At 45.0% G+C, this 23,944-nt stretch overlaps 1 protein-coding gene across 4 annotated transcripts in view; it reads left to right on the forward strand.

Moving 5' to 3' along the window:
• The window catches only part of PIK3R3 (phosphoinositide-3-kinase regulatory subunit 3), a 253,064-nt gene that overhangs the window by 69,909 nt on the left and 159,211 nt on the right, over window positions 1-23,944 (forward strand). For all 4 annotated transcript variants that reach the window (XM_035123276.2, XM_060276935.1, XM_035123281.2 and 1 more), the window contains 2 exons: window positions 21,241-21,442; window positions 22,482-22,567. In XM_035123276.2, the coding sequence (XP_034979167.2) occupies window positions 21,241-21,442; window positions 22,482-22,567 (288 nt within the window). The remainder of the gene's footprint in view (window positions 1-21,240; window positions 21,443-22,481; window positions 22,568-23,944) is intronic.

Here is a 23,944-nt window from a genome sequence, read left to right on the forward strand (position 1 = left end):
CCCAGCCCCTCTAGACGGTCCAGAAGGATGCTATGGTCGATGGTATCAAAAGCCACTGAGAGATCCAGCAGAACTAGGAAACAGCTCTCACCTTTGTCCCTAGCTTGCTGGAGATCATCAACCAGTGTGACCAAGGCAGTTTCAGTCCCATGATGAGGCCTGAATCCCGTCTGAAAGGGATCCAAATGGTCCGCTTCTTCCAGGCGTGCCTGGAGTTGTTCAGCAACCACTTGCTCAATCACCTTGCCCAAGAATGGAAGATTTGAGACTGTGCAATAGTTGGCCATACTGGCTGCATCTAAAGATGGTTTTTTAAGAAGCGGTTTAATAACCGCCTCTTTCAGTGGGCCTGGGAAGGCTCCTTCAAAGAGGGAAGCATTCACCACCCCACAGAGCCCAGCACTTCCCGGCTTGTTTTTATCAGCCAGGATGGACAAGGATCAAGAAGACAGGTAGTTGATTACACTTGTCCAAGCAGCTTGTCCACATCCTCAGTCGGAGGTAACAGATTGGAATTTATCCCACATATCAAGACTAGACAGAACTCTGGCACTCTCCCACCCTGGCCCAGCTCCTTCCTGAATCTGAGCGACTTTATCTGCAAAAAAACTTTGCAAAACCAATGACGAAGGTGGTTCTGATAGATTGCGAACCACCTGAAAGAGTCTCCTACTGCTGTTTCTGCAGATGCAATGGAGGCAATGGAGGCAGCGAAGAAGGTCCTCTTCGCCATTGCCATCGCCACTTGGTAGGCTCAGCGTTGAGCTCCAACCCATGTCCGGTCCGATTCAGAGTGAGTTTTCCGCCACCGGCACTCTAGCCGTCTCAGCGATTGAAAGAGAGTCCTGCCTGAAATCCTGGAGAGCCACTGCCCATCAGTGCAGACAATGCTGAGCTAGATGGTCTGTCTTGGTATAAGGCAGCTTCCTAGGTTTGTTCCTAGAAAGTTTTGTTGTACGGTTTTTCAGATTGCCTGGGTAGGTCCACCAAAATATATTCTGAACAGCAAGGGTTAATGCATGAGAGATGGTTGTGTGCTAGTGTATGGAGGAGCTTACCTTAAGGTCCAATCTAGTTGGGACATGCTATTACATGTATCTTTCTTCCACCTTTGTAAAAGAAAAAGAAGCAGGGGGGAGAACAAACTTGGGAAGTTGCAGTTTTAAGCAGAATAATGGCAGGAGAAGGAGGGCTGTTCCACCACTCTCCTCTGGCCATTTCACTGGTCAAACTCCCAACAAGGTATTTATTTCCCCCCTGTAGAAGAAAGTGCTGAGCTTTCCATTGTAGGAGGCAGTGCATAAATTCCCTTTATTTTCCTTTGCCACCAGGAAAAGCAGCAGCATGTCCCAATGCGCTGGACGCTATTGACAATTATTTCTTTTAAAATGTGCCAAAAAGCTCCCTTCAGGTGTGGATTAGATAACTTTTTGGGTGTGTTCTAAGAACAAAGGAGGTGGTATTGGCAAGCTGGGACTGCTGACTTACCTATTATTTAGATTTGCCCCACACTTTCCTGCCCTGATTCAGTTTCCATTTATTGCATCATTCCTGCCCTTTCAAAGAAATGAGATGGCAAAAGTAAAATAACAAGGTGGAGGCTAGGCATGTCTCTCGTTCCAGTTCCATTTGAGTTTAATAGAATTCCTGTGCTACAAAGAACCAATAAAGGCAAAATTAATTTATTAAATGTAACTCCCCTGCCTGAAGCTTCTGTGCTGGGTGCGGGGCCGTGCAGTTATTGGCTTAAGACCAGTCTTGTGTTTTTCCACTTGCCTGTATATATGGTGGGTGCTCTAACTTAGCGCATGAGCATGTTGATAAGTGGTGGTGGTGGTGGCAGCCAACAGCCAGCTGAACATCAGTGCTGTTGTGCTGGAGACAGCCAGGAGGTTATAGCATTGGAAGAAATTAAGGAGGAGACTGGAAACTGTAAAGAGCCCTGTCCAAATTCCAGTTCACATTCTTCCTATTCTTAGTAGTCCGGACACACCAGGAGACATGGTGCTGCTGCCTTAAGCACTGAAAAGGATATAAGCTCAAACCCTGTGTGTTACTCCAGGCCAGAAGCCCAAGTGGCTGCCAAGTCCCTGTGATACTGGCCTAGAAAGAAAGTGTTATTGTAAATTTTTGGCTGAGCTGCCTGGTAGGGTTTTAACTGCAAACGAGTCCTTTTTTGGCTTTATATGGGCATAGAATAATCTCCGGGGCCTTTTTCAGTTTGACAAGTTGGAAGCCCCTCTTAGTTCTTGCGGGGTGTTTTTTTTACTCTCCTCCTCTTCCTCCTCCTCCTCCTCCTCCTCTTCTCCTTGGTCCTATATATAAATAAGTTTCTGTGTTTGGATTTAGATTTTACTGGAATTATTTGTTGGAAGCAGCAGGCCAAATACTTGAAACTGTGAAAGTTAAAAGAAGCAGGACTCCGAAGAGGAGACTTTGACTTTTCAGTGATCAGCAGAAGAATCTCAGCTACTTGATTGCAAAGCCCCTGTAAAATGCATGCGTTTTTAAAAGAATGCTATAAAAATAATAGCTAATAATAATGCTTAATGATACTTTCTATTACTGTAGCCCTATAAGCAGCAAGCTTCCTAAGCACCCTCGCCTTCATCTGTCTTATGTGTTCTGCCTCCTGAGAGATGCCAAAAATAATTCTCCAAATTACAAACAGGGAACTTAGACCCAGGATGATTAATGACATCCCCACATAAAATATGATGAGAAGAGACAGTTTGCCACTTACTTTGTATGCATTACTGGTAACCATCTCCTAAAAATGTATCTGTATTGTCCATCAAGCATTGATATAGACAGTTCTAACTCACACTGCTCTGTATAAAAATCGACATGCATGGACCCACCAAACCAAAGAAAGTTGCTGCTGTTACTTTTGTCAGAGCAATTCACCAGTTGGAGGGGGAGCCTGGATTCCTTCCTTCCTACCATTTTCTAAACAGGTGACTGCTGCTGGTCAAAACTGACAGAGCCAAGAACTTTTACTCAGTGTTGGGCCTGTGGCCCTGATCCAGCAACAGGAACTCTGCTTATGATGCTAAGTGCTGGATGCAGAAATACAGCATGAGCGCTATGCCAGCATCCATTTGCAATCAACAGGAATGGATCCAGAATCTGGTAAGCATGCAGAAGCCTGCTTTTTGCCTACAGATTGCTTATTTTGGATCATTTCCTTGCCCTGAACCAGTTAAGGGCAAACGGGCATCACTTCCAGCCCATTGTAATTTTGTGATCAGTACTACTGCCAACAGATTAGGATCAATTTTGACATATATCATCTTTGTTCTTCACCACAAGTGCACAGCCATTTTAATATATTACCAGTAGTTATTTTGGAAAAACAACATGAGGCATGTTGACTCAAGCTCCATAAATCTGAGAAAGTAGAAGCTAAGGCCGACATCTTAGCAGAGCGCCCTTGGGTCAGTGATGTTGTCAGAAATGGACAATGTCACTTCAGCTTCACACCTTGTGCTTACTGTGGTTGGTAATAAAGTATATCTCATCAACTGAATACATACGGTACTATACATTTAAAACCCATTTCTCCCGCCACTACCACAATAATTCTAGGAACTGTAGTTTGCCCATCACACAGTTACAATTCCCAGCACTCATAACAAACTACAGTTCCCAGGATTATTGGGGGGGGGGTGCTTTCAGTGTATGGTGTGTACTGTACACAGCCTGTGTCTAATCAGAGTTCCTTAAAGTTCTTACAGCAAGGTGGAGGAGAATTCCAACTGGAACCCTACAACTGCATGCATGCAAAGTACTGAACTCTGTCTTCCAAGTTGCAATACAGTGGTGCCTCGGTTTAAGTACACAATTGGTTCCGGAAGTCTGTACTTAACCTGAAGCGTACTTAACCTTAAGCGAACTTTCCCATTGAAATAAAAAAATTCCTTCAGTAGCACCTTAAAGACCATTGAAAGTAATGGAAAGTGGATTAATCCGTTCCAGACGGGGCCGCAGAGTACTTAAACTGAAAGTACTCAAACCAAAGCGTACCGAGGTATGACTGTACAGTATGTGTCTCTGAGTCAAGACAAATACACATCTAGTGATGTGAAGTTGTTGCAAGAGTTTAGCACTCTTGCTGTTGCAGGTTTCAGGCATATGCTCAGCCCATAAATTTGCTTTCAGTGCCAGAACTGAGCTTACAGGTCTGTTGCACAAAAATTCAGTCCTGGGTTATTACTATTACATATTTTCCCCCATCTCCCTCTCCCCTCCCACCAAATTTTCTTAATCTCAGCAGCCTCATTCTGTTCCTTTGTGGAGAACTACCAATCCAATGCATGATTCCTGTGTGGAAGGGGAGAGGGAAGAACATCACTTCACAGACCAGCAGTAGAACTGGCTTACATGGTTACAATTTGTTTCATACCACCGAAAGCTGCAGTTTTCCTCCTGCATTCCCAAGGTCTTTCAAAGGCAGAATCCTTTCAGCTGGGTCCAGTCAAAATACATTCTTTTAAAAATCTGGTTCCAACATCCAAATGTATTTATATGCGCCTAAGCCAACATTTGGATACAAATTTTTTCCTTGTCCAGAATTTTCCTGCTAAAAGTTTATTAATTATTGTAATAACAAGGCTCCATCCTCTTCCCAAGGAAGATGAAAAACTATTTCTTCCTTCATAATATCCATTAAAGATCCAATCAGATGAAAGCAAATGAGCCCAGGGAAATGCTGTGTGAAGCATTTGCACCGTGGTACCTCGTTTGTTTCCTGAAAGAAAAGGTGGCAGAAATTCAAGCCAGCAAACAAAATCTGCCTATACACCCTGGCTTCTTTAGCCAACCCGAGAAGACTGTGGGTTTGCATGTTAACTGGAGAGCAGGGGCCTAACTTCTGGCTGTGGTGCTTTCCTGAGCACTGCCTCCTGCCGCCGCCAGGGAAACCTAAACCAAAGGAGGGTGACTACCAGAGTTCACTGCCTAAGAGCCTCTCAAATGTGGAGCCACCCCTGAAAGTGCATTTTCAGCCAAGTACTGCCATCCTTTTGACTACATGCTGAACAGAAGCTTCTGCACTTCACCACGACAGAGCTGCTGTTCTGTTATTTCTCTAAAAGGGAAAATAGCAAAGTTGATTAGGTATAGATTTTATTTTATCTTTTGTTCGTGTTATCTTATCCAGTCATGCGCTTCTCCCTACCCGCACCCCACTCGACGCAGGGAAGTTGTGAAATTTCCGTAGAACTATGGGGTTCTTTTCTTTGGTAATTCTGGAGAATTGAGAGCTTCAGGCCACAGCATGTCTAAAGCGAAGCTAGAGGCCAGACTGAACTCAGACAAGCTTTGGGTTATTCTTCTCCCTCCCCCTCTCCCTTCTTTGGCTCAGCCAATTTGAGTAACACAAGAAGTGCACACAAGGCAGGGATTTCCCTTCTGTTGGAAGAGCTGGCACCATAGGCTCTTGTTTCACCCTTTAGCCCAGGGCTGAGCCCAACCACTGTGGTCTGGAAAAGTAACCAAAACCTCTTTCCCAGGAGTGGAGGTTGTTTATGGCAGTATGATCACAGCTCTCTCATGAGAGTTCCTAACAACACAGCTCCTGAGGGCCAAACTAGGACATGATGATGGCAGTTCCATGTGATCCAAGCATGGAATTGCTCCAGCCATGCCGAAAGAAAGGTTGGGTACAATTTGAATAGCAAAAAAAGGGGGCACGTGGACGAGACGGCACTGAACCCCTGCCCTCCACATGCAACTTGATTCTCCACAGTCCCTCTCCTGCAAAAGTTCTAGTATCAGAATTTTAGTGAAGAAAACAAGTCACTTGGGGTGAGAAACAAGGTGAATTAAGTGACAGGCATGCAGAAGATTCTGTGTTTCTCATCCATGCACACCTTCTGCTAGTCAAACCCAGGGCCAGACCAACGCAAAGGACAAGATGGTGGCCACCCACCCAATTCCACATGCAGAAGTTGACTCGTCTGACCGTTGAATGTTACTTCAGCACTGGCACTAGGACATAGCTGTCAACCCTCCCGTTTTTTTGCAGGAAACTCCCTTATTTCAATCTGTTTCCCGCTGCTATCCCGGATTGTTAGATATCCCGTAATTTTCCTGGATTTCAAAGGAAGCAGCTCCTCTCCTTCCCTGCTGGCCAGGGAGGCTCCACTCGGTGGTGCCCCCCCCCCCCTGAGCAAGCAGCCAGCCACCGCCTGGTAAAATGCCTCGCTTAGCGGCTGGCTGCTCGCTCACTTGCCAAGTGATGCCGGAAATTGCCTGGGCATGCGCAGAAGCGATTTCCGGTGCCCAAACATGGGCAGCCTGGCACCGGAAGTCACTTCTGTGCATATCTGGACATGCGCAGAACCGATTTCTGATGCCCTGGACGTGGGCAGAACCGGCACCGGAAGTTGCTTCTGCGCATGTCTGGACATGCGCAGAACTGATTTCCGGTGCCGCGCCACTGGGTGAGGCTGCTGATACCTTATTTTCCAATCCGGAAGTTGACAGCTATGCACTAGGATGACATCCCCCAAGGTTCCTGAAGGTAGCAGGGGCTGCGGGACACCCTGCGTGGCACAGAAAGCCTCATCTTCCAATAGAAGGGGATGCTGCTTCCCAGAATTTGGTACCCGAAGTGGTTGCCTCATTCCACCTAATAGTAAGTCTGGCCCTGCTCAGACCCCCACCCATTTCTGTGTGGGGCAGTTCTATATGTTTCAGCATACATGACTTGCCTTGGCACGTGTCATTTGGCCTGCCCTTTCTAGAATGGGATAGCTGGCAATTTGTGTTAAGAAACAAACAGTACCTGTCCTGTCAGGGTACAAATATGGAACTAATTTATTACCTAGTTTGGCCCTCAGCAGGTCTTAAATGTAGGCAGGTTGTGCAGCATGGCTGGTTGCAGGAGACTGGAAAATCTGGTACCCAGGAGGAGGAGAGCACCATGGACATAGTGTTTCCAGTAGCCTCCCAACCTTACTCCTGCTTTTCATAGACTTTGTTGGCTCACAGCGATGTTCTCACAATGAGGTGCGAAAATACTGCAAATACTGAGTATCTGGAATTCCCCTGGCGGGCCACAAATAGTCCAGGAACAGCATGTGCACCGTACATTATGCAGGTCTGCAAATTTGTGCAGTCCCTTTTTATCCAGATCAACATATTTTGTCCTATGCCTCTTTTAGCCATAGTTACACAATCTCTTTTGCTTAATGCATTGTTTTGGCCTTCTGCACTTAAATGCCTGGTGTCAGTTTCCCTCGGCCTCCCACATTAGCATGGCCCATGCTTTATTCCACCAAAACCCACCCACCCACCCAATCCACGTAAGTCTTTTCCCTGCCCCAAACTTTTCCAGAGTCAATTGCTCCATTAATTTTTTAGATTTCATCCCGGACCTGCCCTTGAAGGGAGTGCAGCACTGGGATTGTGTATCTCTGCTCCCACATTACTTACTCCAAAGGAAATCAAAGGGTGTCTTCTGCCCAAGCAAAAAATGAAAAGGAAAAAAAAAGACTTAATTAGAAAGCAATTAGTTGGCCTTGCTCATTAAATTACTTCAAAGCAGAGCCATCTCCCCCTGCCCTTTCTTGCTCTCCCCACACCTCTCAGCCAAAGAGTTCCTAAAATTCCACGGCGGCTCTGATCTCTGTTCTTTTTGGAATGCAGGAAGAACACCAACGCCAGCAGGAAGGGGAGTCAAACAAGTGTTTCCAGCCGAGGCATTTAAAAGTGTCCTTTCGGGAGAGAATTTGAAATTAAACTGGTCTTTTTAATCTTCTGCCACAGAGACTCGGGACTTGGCTGCTGCCTTGCATGCTTGGGTAATCGCTTGGCCTGGCTAGCGCTGTGTGCCTTGCATGTGGGGCTGCCCTTGATAGCAGCTTGGAGAGTCAATAGATCACAAGTGGTTCAAAGGGTTATTTATTTTACCTTTGTTTTCAGTGATGATGAATTTATGCATCCTTGCTTTTTGATTGGTTTGTGTATTTTAGCCATATTTCTCTCTCTCTCTGCACCACTTGGATAATTTTTTCCTTAATCAGTTGGTCTCTGAAAATTCTAAATAAATACTGTGTTTGACCACAGAAACCATATCGCAACAATCCTGATATTTTGACCTAAATTCAAGGTGCTGATTTCTTTCCTTAAATGACTTGCATCTAGGATACAAGGCACGGCCCAGTGTATCTCGCTAGCAGCTGCCGCCATTTATATTGGTGGGGAAATATTTCACGTTCACCTGCAAGCATATTTCCTGAGCCAAACAGCTCTTATACAACTGCTGTCCCCAGGGGCAGGACGAAGCTAGGCCATCGAGCCTTTTCCTATTTGCTGTAATCAGATAAAATACGGTAAAATAAGGAAGCACTTCAGTACCAGTGTAGTTCAGCTAGCAATAATTGGTGTTTGTGCAGCCATGTGATTGCACAAAATTGGAAACATGCAAGCAGGATGCAGACATCATTTTTAGCACGCAGGGCATATTAATGTTTCCATAAACAATGACCCTTATCTGTACAAGCCCCAGTGGGAGGAATTGGAAGAGTGTCTTCCTTGCAAAATCTGGAAAAAGCTTTGGTGCTTATACTTTTAACCACAAATAAAAGTTGAGAAAGAATGATTTGGAACTGACCTAGAAAGACTGCAGAACATCTGGCCAAATACCCAGATTTTATGAATTATGCCTTTTCATTGTTGGGGGGGGGGGAAAGTCTGAAGAAAGTAGTTGGGGACCATCACTTTTCTGCTTCTGATTTTAGATCAATCCTATGACCGCCCCCGCCCCCAACTCCAGGCATCCACTGTATTGACACAGCACCAGTGAAGTATTGTTACAGGGTTGGTCCAAATGTCCTCACAGGATCCCTTCCAAACTAGTGACTCTGGCTGTAAAAGATCCAAGATTAACAAGAGTATAAGGAACTGGTTTTGCAAGATCTTTGCCTGCGGCTTGTCTGCTATATTTGTGTATGGGCCAGAAAGATGGGAAGATGACTCACCCCTTTGTCCTTTTCCTGGCCACGGTGTGTGTGTGAGAGAGAGTGTGTGTGTGCGTGCGTGCGTGCGTGCATACAAAATCTGCAGCTCTGGAGTTAGACCAAGTTGATCCTGAGGAACAAACGACAGAGGGCTGATCTGCTCTTGTAGGACATTGTGATGGTGCTGGCAGGAATTTGATGGCGAACAGTGTATTTAGGGGTACCTGTTGGGGGTCTCTCATGCTGTGAACGTCCACCTATCAGTATCTTGTTTATTTGTAAATCAGTGCAAATGCTACAAAACTCCTGAAGTCTCTAGTTCCTAGGGAAACAGAGCCTGAGTAAACACAGCACCCCTGGCGTTCTCACCACTCAGCCTCACAGAACAAGCATAACAGTATATCGTTACATGCACCCCCACTTTCCCCCAATTTCAGGGGCCACAGTACTTACAGTACAGTACTTACGCACGGGTTTGGTTTCCTTTGGATGAAAAGATCACTGGAGATTTATGGGGTGGTGTTTTGTAATATTTATTTACAAATATGCCACATTGAGCTTAGATGGTAGCAACACTACCAGCAGCACAATCCACAGTCCCAAATCAGAACTCCTGAGAGAGACAGCTTTGAAAATCAGGGCTCGAATCTAGTCCTCTTGTCTCTTTCTCAGACCTCTTCAGAACTGCAGTCTTTCTCTCACAGACACTGATCTTGCTTACATCATCCATAGCTGGGAGTGGGGGTGCAGAGGGAGAGAAAGCTATACGCTTTTTGCCAAGATAGCTCTCACCTTTTGGAGGAATCTCCAACTGCTGCTTTATCATTTTGGGCCGTTTACCTGTAATTTTCCTTACAAAAAAAGAGAAAAGAACTTGACAACTTTGCCACTGATTATTAAAGAAGTTTCAAGCAGTCCTTCCAACTTCATTAACCCTCTCCTGCCCACTCATGTGACCTGCTCTCCCAGCAGCAAAAATCAAAACCACGAGGACAGGAGAAACATAAACTCGCGTAGCAAAACCGACAGTTACTCTCGCTATCTCCCTGGCAACTCTGCTGCCACCCACCAATTGCAGTAGCACTCGCTGCTGTAATTTCACCGTATTGGCCGTGCAAGCAAGGCACCACCCAGCCAGCATGTGGCTATGGCCAGAAGGTCAGGATGATGTTGGAGAATACACCCAATGCCCCCTGCACCACACAAGACATAGGCAGGCTGTCGGGAGCAGTCCGTGTGCCTGGTCATGGGCAGGAGGATTTGTATGTAGAACTTGTAGTTGACCCAGTAGAAAGCTTGGAGTCCTGCTGTAGTAACAAGGAATCTGCCCAGACGTAGCATAGGGTACTGCACACAACACTTTTGCACTGGGTGTCTGTGCGAAGGTAGTAAAGGAGAGGGATGGTGTGGTGCCACATTGCAAGGGCAAAGAGAACTCTGTGAAACACTCCCACTGTGCCCTGACAGGCATAGCCTTATTTAATGTTCTTACCTGTGTGGGCACACTCCTCTCTCCCTCTCTCTTTTCTCTCTTTCTTCTTCATCTCATTCCCAAGCCCGAAATGTGAGAACAACTGCTAAGTATGAGCTAAAGCTCCAACGCCATCTTAAGCTAAAGCATGTCTTTGAAGCAGGCCCAAGAGAGGTGGGGCGCACAAAAATTGTGCCTCTCTCCACTCTGGCTCAGAGTGGCTAAGAGCCTATCAGCGTGCTCCCTGGACCGCTTCTAAGGGCACAAGAGAGCCCTGGGTGGCCAACATCTCCTTGCCAAGGACAGAAGGGACATGTGTGTGTGTGCGCGCGCGCTGATACAGCTCCTTGCTAAGCGCACAAGAGAGCCTAGGAGGTAACTCAGTGGGGACAAGCAATGGAATAGGAAATAGGAGGTGGGATTGAGTCCCAGGCCTGGGAAATGCACTTATATTCTGGCTTTTCTGCCAGCAACAGTAATTTGGGAGGGGAAAGCAACTAGAATTTAGGACCCCTGTGTGGCGGCTACCTCAACCTGCACAGAACCCCCAGACGTTTCACGGTCCGTTGGTACCTGCACCAACCATGTTTTAATTCCGCTGCCACCAACCAGTATATGTCTGGTAATTCTGGTAAGCTCTCCACTCACTCCAGTCAGGGATAATGTTGGAACAAACTTTGTTTATTTAGATTTAGTACATAAGCATGTGGTTTCCAATAGATTAGTTCTTGTTTTCTTTCATAACAGTTCCTATACCGGCCTATACCTATAGCTTATAATCAATAACAGTTCCAAACTCTCTCTCCCTTCTGGTTACCTCGCTACCTCTGCCTCACCCTCAGACTCTCTCAACTCCCCCCCCCCCCTCAGAACTCTCAGCCACACCTCCTCAAACCTCCCACAACCAGCCGCAACAACCAACCCCTTCTCCTCCCAACCCCGCCCCCTAGGGTTCTAACTGGCTAATCCCTTTAACTCATCCTATGCTGTCCCTAAATTTGGGTGATCGTCACACCCTGTTCCAAAGAGCAACACCTTAACACACAGCCGCAGAAGTCACAGCAATGAATTCTTTGTAGGTTCCTAGGAGCCTTAGCATTTGCAAGTTCCCATCCATAAGATCAGAAGAAGTGCCTGCTGTATCAGGTCAATGGACCCACTAGTCCAGCATCTTATTCTTCTTCTCATATGGGCCAACCAGATGCCTCTGGGAAATCTGCAAGAAATCCCTGAGCACAAGAGCACTCTGCCTTCCCACAGTTTCCGGCAACTGGTATTCAGAAGAATTACTGCCTCTGGGAGTCACAGCATAGCCATCAGGGCTAGCAGCCAGGGTTGACCCACCCACAAGGCAAGTTGAGGCAACCATGGCAGGTAGCAGGATCCACAGGGGCAGCAGATCCAGCCACCAAGAAATGCATTGCCCGCTGCTGCTCCTGCCATAGTGGCAACAACAATTGCAGCACATTCCTTGGAAGCTGGGTCTGCCTTTTCCTCAGCAGCCCTCCAGTGCTGCCTCTACAATGGTCTCTTGGGGAATAGGAGGCACTGCTTGTTCTCCTCCCACTTCTAGGGAGGAAATGGTGGGGGCTGCCCTCTGGGGTCTCCTGGGGTCTGCACGCAACTGGTGTGATTCAGAGTGCACCAAAATTCCAGTAAAATATTGATTACAGGTAGGTAGCCGTGTTGGTCTGACGTAGTCGAAACAATTTTTTTTAAAAAAAAATCCTTCCAGTAGCACCTTAGAGACCAACTAAGTTTGTCATTGGTATGAGCTTTTGTGTGCATGCACACTTCTTCAGATATACGGTAAAATATTGAGTTAAACTTGGCGGTGGCTAGTCTAAAGAGTCGTGTTTTTGAAGGAATCATGTTTCCACCAATAAGTTTTATGAATTACTACACCGCCAGCAGTCTCAAAAATTTTCAGTCTTTTCCTTTCTTCTGCATTCTTGTGATATTTTGATCTGTTTTTACTGAGTTCCCCCTTCAGACTGGTGTTTTATTACGGGTGTATTCTGTAGGATGTTCTCAACACAATAGCAGTCTCCCCTTTCAAAAGCCGAAACAAACAACAGCAATCAAAATTTCATATTGCACGCTAGTAGAACAGAAAAAGGGTGTACAGTAGTAAGTTGAATGGCACATGGGCGTCTTTGGAGCCTGAATTTGAGATTTTAATTTACTTTGTGCATTGTATTTTGTTTAAGGCATTAATGGATCCCAATCCCTGCAAGCTGACTCCAGGGAATGTAGGATTCAAATGCCTTCTCTGTGCTCCCCCACCCCTCCTCCCCAGGTTGTGAGCATTTTAGAGCAAGGGACATTTTGAAAAGTTACCCAAAAAAACCCACCAAGAGACAGCTGGCAACTCTCAGCATGTTTGTCCACAGTGGTAGATGCTGCACTGTAAAGGTGCTGCGGTGGAATGTTCTTTGTTGCTAGGGCTTCTTTTTCTTCACCCCTTTAAATCAAATGAGCTCCTTGAATCCTTTGCTAGAGGAAAGGTCAGGCACACAGTGTTGCTAATGCTCTAATGAAGAGCTGGGGAGGGGGGGGCGATGGCAGTGAGACATCAAAGGAGCCTTTGCCAGTACTGGGGGGGTCTCTGTGTACAGAGCAATGCATAGCTGCAACGGCAACACAAACCCCAGCCAGCCCGAAGGCTTTGCTTTCTCGGCTGTTAAGTGGATTTGTCTCGATCCTATTTGCTGGGGAAATGTGGCTGAGCAGATCTCAGCTTTACCCTGGCGTTTAGGAGAGCTGCCTGTGAGTGCTGCTGGAATTTATTTATTTCATTGAAACAGCTTTGCTGAGTTTAATTACTACCCAGCATGGTGCAGACCACAAACTGGGGCAGGATGGCAGGGGTGGCAAAGGCTGCTTTTGCCCCGGTCACAACATCCATACACAAGGGCTTATACAGCGGTACCTCGGTTTACAAACACAATTGGTTCCGGAAGTCTGTACTTAACCTGAAGCATACTTAACCTGAAGCGAACTTTCCCATTGAAAGTAATGGAAAGTGGATTAATCCGTTCCAGATGGGTCCACGGAGTACTTAAACTGAAGCGAACTTTTCCATTGAAAGTAATGGAAAGTGGATTAATCCGTTCCAGACGGGTCCACGGAGTACTCAACCTGAAACGTACTTAACCCGAGGTATGAGTGTAATTGGTTCCGGAAGTCCGTACTTAACCTGAAGCGTACTTAACCTGAAGCGAACTTTCCCATTGAAAGTAATGGAAAGTGGATTAAACTGAAAATACTCAAACCAAGGCGTACATAAACCGAGGTATGACTGTATAGCTTAACAAAACCTTAACGGGATTTGCTTTCCTAGCTGTTCTCACTGGAGAGGAGGGTTAACAAAGTGAAAGAAGGAGCGGGAGATTCAATATTTTTAAAAGCATGGATCATGAACCCACTGCTCCCGGACTGTTGGTTCACAAAAATGTTGCCATACGGTAGAAGAGCGTCTTCCACCACTCCTTTCCAGTATAATAAGTGCAACGGGAGATTATTTCAGGTTGCCCATCCCAACACATCACCTTGAAGTAGTAATGCTAGAGTAATGCACTTGCTCTTGAATAAATCCTATAAAAGTTCTGTTCACTTCATCAGTTATCACAGATGACACCAGATCTTGGTAAGAGTTTTCGAGCAAAAAACAATAAGCCTCTGAATATGCTGTAAGATTCCGATCGAGAGCAATATTTTGGCAAAGCAAATTACATAGGCAGCCGAAGGTGGAAGAGCCTTTTCAATCTGCATGCGAAAGGTACTGGGTTCAGCAATGCCTGGCACAGCCAGTTGAAATGATAAGTTCAGCTGGTGATGAAAATGCCCCATGTCTGAGATCTTGGAGATCTGCTGCAAGTCTCAATAGACAATACTGGGCTCGATGAGCCAATTGTCTGGCTCAGTATAAGAAATAAGATATCTTTATTGTCATTGTCCCCTTGCGGGAACAACGAAATAAGGCAGCTATCTGCATATTCCTATATGGAATGTCGGCAGGATTTTCGGTCCTTGGGGCACAGGAGGCAAAGTGTGTCTGAAATATTGCAGTAGCACAACCTTCCAATTTTTCCGATGAAAATAGCAATGTCCTAAGGATAAACAGTACATTCTGGGATCAAATCAGATGGCTTCTATAAATCTGGGACTGTCCCTGGAATATAGGGACACTTGGAGGGTCTGCCTTCCCTCTCTGGTGTCAGAGATTGTGCAGTCTTGCAAGATACAGGTTTACCTCCTTCTTCAGGATTAAAAGCTGCATGGGGCAAGTGTCTGGGGGAGAAATTAGAACCAAACCCAGCTTTTTACTTCTGTTTCAGCCAGTTTTATGGGAAAAAATCCTTAAACTGGTCCACAGCTGGTATTACATGCTCATCACCCCAGCAAAACAAAACCATCAATGCAGCGTAATGGAAAAATTGTCAGGAAAGAGGCACTTATTGGCACATTTGGTAGAAGTACCCAGTGTTGGCAAAGTTTTGAGATGTAGTCATTAAATAGATAAGCATTCTTACCAAAAATAAAATTGAGAGGGATCCTTGTCTGTGCCTTCTCCTGATGACTGCAGGGGATATTCTGAAATCCTCTGTGAAGGATTGATATTATTTATGCTGGTTGCTACGTGAGAAGATGTGACTAGTCTTACTATAGGGGTTAGGTATAAAAACCTCTTGTTATTGCAGTACAGTATCTGAAAAGCTGACACACCAGTTAACCATATTGCAAGGAACATCAAGTCTGTTTATACTTATTGTATTATAACATATTTCCTACACTTTTTTTTACCCCCCTCACTTTTTTCTCACCCCCCTTTTATCAGTCTATCTTCTTATAAATGAAATTCTTCTAATTAAATATAAATAACAAAATGGGCAAGATTTCATTTTTATATGAACAGAGCAGACAAAAGCAATCATATTCCTATTCAATATAACTTTATTTGGGGGGAAATGTGATTTTTTTGTTTTATTAAAGATTAGCCCTCATGTATACCTGACATGCAGACGCAGGGGATGCTGTGGGTTAAACCACAGAGCCTAGGGCTTGCTGATCAGAAGGTCAGCGGTTCGAATTCATGCGATGGGGTGGGCTCTCGTTGCTTGGTCCCAGCTCCTGCCAGTTCGAAAGCACGTCAAAGTGCAAGTAAATAAATAGGTACCACTCCGGCGGGAAGGTAAACGGTGTTTCCGTTCACTGCTCTGGTTCGCCAGAAACGGCTTTGTCATGCTGGTCACATGACCTGGACGCTGTACGCTGGCTCCCTCGGCCAATAACGCGAGATGAGCGCCGCAACCCCAGAGTCGGTCACGACTGGACCTAATGGTCAGGGGTCCCTTTACCTTTATACCTGCCATGCAGCCACTATGTTAAGACTGTGGTTAACATGTTTCATGCTAGTTATATGTTACTGTTTTCTATAGCATTAATAATTTTAAAAATAAATTGCCAGATGGCCATGCCACTAGCAACATTTTGTTGTAAAAGTCTTGAGAACAAGTTTCAACTCTTTTGTGGACGGATTATTAACAAACCAGCACCACCAGGCTGAAGCATATTGATCTGACTCTAGTTCCCTGCACAACCAGGGGTGCTGGTTAGAGATAAGAATTACAGATAGTTCTAGCTCACATATTCACACCTCAACCCATAATCCTCTTAGCGTGACAAAATCAGGTGAGACATGAGGACCAATCTAATGTTGCTGTTTAATTTGAATCTCTGGATCAAATTTAACAAGGTAGCTTTAGGCAGATCACTCTCTGGTTCCGTATATGTTCCCATTTGCTCAGCTTCCAGTATGCTCCCATCACTGGTTTGGGAACCAGTGTACACATAACCATTCTGTTGCATCTTATGAAATACTGTGGTTTTCCCCAAACCAGCTTCCATCCAACCTACCTGCATTTTAGGCCAGTAATGTGTATATAGCCTCCTTCAGCCTCTGCTTCCTGTGGGAGACCCAGACTCAAGTTGTGTGTTTTTATAACCTCTTAAATTTGTGCCCACAGTAGATTCTCTGTTTCAGATTTTTAAATTCCCCAAACCTCAATCATCTGCTACCTCCACGGTTTCTTTCAGCCTTCTAGCCATTTGAAGAATGTCTCAGTTTCTTATATAAAACCAGAATATCTGCTAATCAGGAGGGTGTAGAACAGCAGAGTATTTGGCACATAGGGGTGTTCAGCTCTTTAGTCATATTAATACTGTAGACAAACAGATTAATTACAGCATCAGGAAACCAGATCACGGAAACAAACATCATAAATATAACAGAAAATAAGTTGTTTCTAAAAAGTTACCTGTCCAGTTGAGGGCAGCTACATAATTGCTTGAGTTGGAAGAGTCCATTCCCCAAAGCCAACTTCCATGGCAAATGTGCATTATCCCTAGTAAAAAAAAATGAGAACAGGAACGTTTTCCTCAAGTAAGCATCAGAAAGGAAGCTTAATCAATCTGAATTTGAAATCTGAGCCACACAGCCACAAAGACATAAAGGATTTTAGCACAGAAAATCCTTCAGGATTGAGCAAAAGGATCTTCTCGGTTCCCATCCCCCCACTCATTGGACAGTAACCAAGCAATATCTTCTAAGACTACATAAGGCTGGGCTTGTGAAAAGTCCATCAGAGCAGCGGAAAGCATGAATGTCATTATGCATCTCTGCCAGGGCAAGATTCTCCTGCAGGATAACAAGCTGGTTCACATTTGGGTTGGAAATTCCAGGAAGCATAGAACCTCATGCCAATCTGGGCAGCCTGTCGAGTAATTTGGGAAATTCCTCACAGGAGCTCAGGACACTTAAAGATTCATAGTGCAGCCTGCATCAGAATGGCGAGCACTGAGTTTCCATGCAAAGTGTTAGGCCATGCAAAGGTTATGGCAACACTTCACCTTCTGTGGTGCCACCAACCTATGGGCAATGCGACATGATTTGACTTTCTTTACTAAGTCATGTTAAGTTTCTAGTGCCGTCTCCAGCTAGGGGTTGGCTAATTTGCTACTACTGAGATGAGCTGTTGGAAGGAGTTCTGCTAAGTCAGTAAGTTTAGCTGAAGTGTTAAAGAATCCTTTATAGAAGTCCAGGCCGGCTCTACATTCACTACTGGAGGCACCTTGAGTTATTGTTTGTCACACCAGAAGCTGAAGGGCAATGACACATATTGGAGCAACTCCGTTTGTGTCCACTAGAGGGAAGCATCACGCACATCTTTTTGCTGGCTCAAAAGCATAACAAACCTGTACCTTGGCATACCATCACATGAACACTAAGAGTGATTTATGCTACAAAGAGAAAAAGTGTGCATAGAGAAGACAATGCAGCTTGGATTTTTTACACATTGAATCGTTTTGTACAGAAGCTCTAGTACGGATATGCTGGTTCAAGGGAAGTTTGCATATCTGCCTTTTAATTTAAGCTGAGAAAAGATGCAACATCCAAGATTGGCAGTGGCTACCATTTTATTAGCAAAGAGCTAAGCTGTGGGGGGAGGTAGGGGTCCTTTGTTGGTCCCCAATATGGTTCCAAGCCTTCACCACCATCACATTGCAGAAATACCCTTCATCCTCCCCCATAGGCATTTAGGGAGCTATAATAACCCAGATTTTCTGAGGCTGGAGCCAGTGCACTCCCCAGCCCCTAACCACATTCGTCTTTGATTTGATTCTCTCTTTGTCTGCCTGCTCTTAATTGCAGCTCTGTTTCCTGTAGTTCTGCTGCCTCCCACCCTCTCCCAACAGTCTTGTTTGATGGGCCCTTGGGTCAGAAGTCTTTCCCCACTGCCTCATTAGCAATGCATAGCCCAGCCCACTTCACATCCCAGCAGCCTCGTTAACGAGCTACAGCACCACACCATCAAATCCTGCTCGCTAATTATTATTATCATCAGCCGTTCATTTTGCAGATGTGGTAGAGCCAGTGGTTGCTGAGTAAACTTTCTCAAGATCAGCTCTTTCCCCCCTTTTTTTTAAAGGAACAGGTGCCAGCAACCTAATGAGAGTAGCATACAGGCTACATTCAGAGGGCTGGAAGAAATTTGACAAAGGCCCATCTGAAGAGGCCCCATAGAAAGAAAGAGTTTCCTATCTCAAAAATGGTGTCATTCTCCATAACCATCCACATGTAGTCAGACTGCAAGCTTTGGGCTGGAATCTTGAACAGGGAGGAAGTCCCACTGAAATTAGTGGGACTTATTTCTGTGTTTAATATTATGTTCTTGCACACACGGTATGCCAAGTCCACTGAGCAAATAGGTATCTCACAAAAAGAGATGAATTTTATGTCTCCAGGACCATTTATCTTCTCTGTTCAAATGCTTATCGCAATATCTGGTACATGTTATTTCTCAAGCTCAGAGTTGTGGATTCAGGCTGCATGTTGGGGAGGGGAGGATTTCCGCATTGCAGGGGGTTGGCTTAGATGACCCTCGTGGTCCCTTCCATCTCTATGATTCTATGAGAAGTTCACACACCTTGCAAGGCAGGATAGGATGAGGGCTACAACTTGTGACTTTTTCAAGACGACAGAGGTTGCGAAGGAAAAAGCTGATCTTCAACACTTTAAAGCAGGAGTGGCCAGCTGGCAGTGCAGGGACTAGATCCAGCTTGCTAAGCAACTGTATCTGGCCCCTAGCAGCCTCAGCAAATTTTAATCACGCTTGCAATAAATATTTTGCCCATCATTTTGCTTGTAAGGAAAATGCATATGTTTACAATGTTGTGAGATACAGATGTTTCTCATTTCACTTTTAGATCTCTTCGGGTTTTGTATATAATATTATCCTCATCGTGCCTGTGCATCTGGGCTCCATAACTCCATAAAAGTTGGCTCCGCCCCCCCTGCTAGCTGGCATGTATTTTATTATAGAATCACTAGCACTAGCAAAGGGTCATGTTGTGCAGCAAAGTAGGATTCCCAGTCCAGCACCCCACCCCCAGGACACAGAAGGTGGCTATGCCTGCTTTAGATCAAGAACAACATTTTGGTCATTACACAAATAGCCAGGTGTATGTGTGTGAGAGAGAAATAGGGTGAGCAAAGGAGAGCACAAGATGTAGTACTACATTATAGATTAATACCAAGAAGTAACAACTGTAAAAAGAACTGTTACAGTTCACAGAGGCCATTGCTCTCAGAGAAAAACAGTTTTTAAAAGTCTGTGTTGGTGGAATTTAAAGCCAATGACCTGAGGCCATATGAGTATATTCTGGTTGTCTGTCTGTCAATGTATCTACCACTCATCCTTTACATATTTGTGTCCTAAAACCTTGCAAGGTTTGTTAAGAAGTTCCCAGGGAAGACCAAAGAAGTGCCATCTGTTCCACTCCAGGGACAAACTTGGATGTTTCCCCATATCGTCGTCTCTAGGCTTTGTCGCGTCTGTGGGTCCCAGGAGAAGAGACTTCCGTCTGCTATTTTATTTGGCTGTTCCCATGATTACAACAGGGCAACTGGATGGAGGAGCCAACTGCTTCTCCAGCAAGATAGAAACTGCTGAAAGGCCAAAACGAATGACACGTATTTAGATTAACTAGCTCATATGTGTGGAAATCCACCAAAGGCTATATCACAAACTGATCAGTGACTAAAAGAGTAGTAGGTATCTGCTCTTTGCAACAGCATCTACCAATAAAATATTGATTTGTAAGCAAAATACACCTATCGGTTGGCAGAATTTCTAGTCTGTAGGTTTGTGCAGGTAATCTTGAAAACATAATGGTAGCTATATGTGCTAGATATTCCTAAACCAAACAGAAAGCCATAAAAAGCAAATAAAAAGAATGCAACCAGCTTTCAGTTTCTAAGGCCATTTCCTGATTTTGAGAGGTAGGACTTGGTTTGTTTTCTTGTTTGCTTTTCCTTCAGGTTTGATGTTTCCCAAAGGGAAATACCACAGGAGTGCAAAATATGCACCAGTTGTATATTGGCACCCACTACTAAGTACACCAACACAAGAAGTATGTGCATTAGGGCAGCTTTTCAGATTATAATAGAGTGAATAAGTCAGGATGTAGCTACTCCAGTCACCCTTGACATAGGAGAATTAATGGCATAATCTACCCTACTATCCCCTGGCTGACTTTTGCTGAGTCACTGTCGCACCTGCAGCCTGAGGGCTCACGACTGCCGCACCTGAAGGCAGAAGGTCAGGACATGTAGCTGCCTCACAACCTACTGGGTTTTAAGTGTGTGTGTATATTGGGTTGTATTGGCACTTTGCTTCCCACTACTTGAAGGGCTCCAACTGGCAGAATGGGAGAGGAGGCAAATGTTCATCGATTCCCCCTTCCCCTGCAGCCATCTGGCCTCCTGAAAATCTGCTCTGGTGGGCTGGGGGGAGGCATTCCTAAACAAGATGGGGGGTATTGGGGGCTGCAGGAGGAAGGGGAATTGCTTTCCTCACCAGTACCTTTCCACCAGCAGATGTATCCTGATTTACACTCAAGCGATGCCAGCTGTAGCAAACTCGCGATCCAACCCACTGTCTGATAGCACTTATCCCAATATGTATGTATGCAAATTAAACTGGAACTGTATAAAACTTTCCCATCGTCAGCAATGAGCAAGGTGCCTCCCAAACCTGAAATAAACTAGCCAGATGCTGTTCAGCTGAGATGGACTCTAGAGGTTTCTCCAGGAAAATGCCAGTGGGGGGCTGTGGAAGCAAAACCTGCGTGGAGACAGGAATGGAGAGTTGAGATTGTGAGTGAAGACAGAAGTTACCTGTCTTGAATTTTTACCCGTATATAAAAGCTATCTCCTTTTCTCCTGTCTTTCTTCTGCAGAAACTCAGAGCCCAGAGGAGTGTGGTCAACAGATAAAATTGATTCTAGAATCTCCACGTCTCCCTCAATGGCACAGACTCCTCCTGCAACACCTGACCAGGCATTTCTATAAACTGTGCCAGAATGGCAGCAAGAATCACTTCACACCCAGGATGCTTGGAGAGGCCTTTAGTGACGTGCTTTTTAAACCATCCCCATCAAGGTGAAACTGCTGGACCATTTACTACGCTTCACTATTTGCCAGAAGCATCTTCATCTGCTGCTCCTCATCCCTCGCGTGACTAATCTGAAACTCAATTTTAAAACTGAGATGTTAAAAATAAGATTTGGTTCCTGCCCACTAGCAAAAAGAGTTCCAATTGCACCTGAATTTCAGAAATGCCCCAAGTTGAAGCCAATTATATTTCAGTTTGGAGAAGTTTCCAAGACAAAGGGCTTTAGACAGTGGATTTCAGTGGACCATCATACAGATAACTGCTGCCTTGAATATTTGGCAGAAAGATGGCATATCAGTGAAGTAAATAAATACATATAAACAAAGACAAAGAAAGAAATTTAAATCAATAAGGAATCATAATATAATGAAGGCAAGCCTAAAACTGTGGCAGCGATTCAAGTAGTAACTTTTAAACCAGGCACTGAAGTTGGGAGCAGCACTCGTAGACCATAAATCTTTGTTTCCCATGAAGCTCTTGCAATGCGGGGACCCAGGTTGCACAGATTCTTGGATTGGCATGTCCAAGGGACCATTCCAAACCTCTGCCCTTCAGCAGTGGGGCTTAATGGAGCAACATAGCCACCACCCAATCCACAGCCCCACTGCTCATGCCAGCCAGGGTAGAAGGTGAAGGCAGGAAAAGTAGCCTCCTCACTTGGTCATCTGCCCACCTGCCTTGGTGAAGAGGTCTGGATCAAGTCCATTGTAGTCACATGATCCTGTTTCCACCCCGTGATCCCAGTGCCTGCTCAGTTTCACCTTTTCCCCTAAGCACCCTGGTTCTTTTGCTTCTGCTCACTATTCCTGGCAGTGGCGTGGGTGGGTCCATTGGGGTACTCATCACTGGCAGGGCTGGGCAGGGAAACACCTCCACCTCATCCAAACTGCCTGCAGCATGGCGGATTATGGGGTTGGATTTCTCTGCCTGGTCTCAGTGTCCGATTCCCTCTTCCATTGCAGGCAAACTAAGCAAGCAAAAGCCATGACTAACATTGTACTAAGTTCTTTGTCCTTGTTTCCCTAGCATGGAACTGAATCCCGAGCACCATGTGAAGATTATTGAGGCTCTTATCATGGCTGGTGGAGTGTCAGAGATCCAGGCAGCACCAGGTAGGAATTCATTGAACGTACTGGCTTATGAAACATTATGGAATAAGTTTGGGCTGACTGTATTGTGTGGTTAATAATATGCTGAATCTGAAAACTGGCCTTTGCCACGAGGCTATCTGTGTGATGCATTTGATTCATTGAGCTCCTAAGGACTGGATTTGGGGCACATGAAACTGGCCCTGAGCCTTTATGGAGTGGCAGGAAAGAAAGTCTGGAGTGTGCATTCCTTTTGATGTGAAGAGTTTCCTTGTGTTTCACTAGCTTCATGTATTGTGTTCAGCTGGGTTAGGTTGGAGTGCTTTTATTTCAGTTTGTACATATGGAATGTATGTGACCATAATTAGTGGTATTTGTGAGCAGACCTATTCTCCAATTGTGACCGAGAATGGTGAGGGAAGCGAGTGACTGTCCCTTGGCAGTATGATACTTTCTGGAAGCTTTGCACCGTGTTATCTGCTGCAGGTTCAGCACTTTGATACTAAATTGGAAGCAAAGTAACTTCTTAGAGAGCCTCCAGGAATAATAAGGTCCCTTCAAAGCTTCATGTACTAGATATGCTACAGCTTCTGTGCTGGTGTCAGACTGATTTGCTTTTCTGTTGTAGGACGTTCACGGAACTAACACCTCCCATCTATGTGCATGTAATGCAGAGTACAGTGGTACCTCGGTTTATGAACACAATTGGTTCCGGAAGTCTGTTCATAAACTGAAACGTTCATAAACTGAAGCAAATTTTCCCATTGAAAGTAATGGAAAGTGGATTAATCTGTTCCAGACGGTCCGCGGAGTACTCAACCTGAAGCGTACTTAACCTGAAGCATGGGTGTAATTGGTTCTGGAAGTCTGTTCATAAACTGAAGCGTTCATAAACTGAAGCGAACTTTCCCATTGAAAGTAATGGAAAGTGAATTAATCCGTTCCAGATGGGTCCACTGCGTTCGTAAACCGAAAATTCGTAAACCAAGGTGTTCATAAACCGAGGTTCCACTCTACAGACATTTGAATAGTACTGCACCAAATCTTTGCTGTGAAAATATTCTCTGAAAAGTCCTGCTGGTCACTATCATGACTTTTCAAAACTTGTTTGCAGGTCTGATCAGCAGCATTTTCATTGCCATTATTTTTCTGACCATGTTTTTCTTGTAGGATTACATGGCCAGGATAATGACGCCATGTATACAATCAGGTTTGTCTATGTGCCAATATCACAAGGTCAGTTCAGAGTAAAGGCCTCACTTTATGCCCTCACTCTGAATTAGCCCCAGGACAACGCCATCAGATTTGGCTGTGTAGCATCATAACATCATTGCATTGAACATAATTATTCCCATTTGGGGGGGGGGGATAATGTAGCCAGAAAGAACAATCAAATTTAGC

Source organism: Zootoca vivipara, chromosome 7, assembly GCF_963506605.1.
Source record: "Zootoca vivipara chromosome 7, rZooViv1.1, whole genome shotgun sequence".
Taxonomy (NCBI): domain Eukaryota; kingdom Metazoa; phylum Chordata; class Lepidosauria; order Squamata; family Lacertidae; genus Zootoca; species Zootoca vivipara.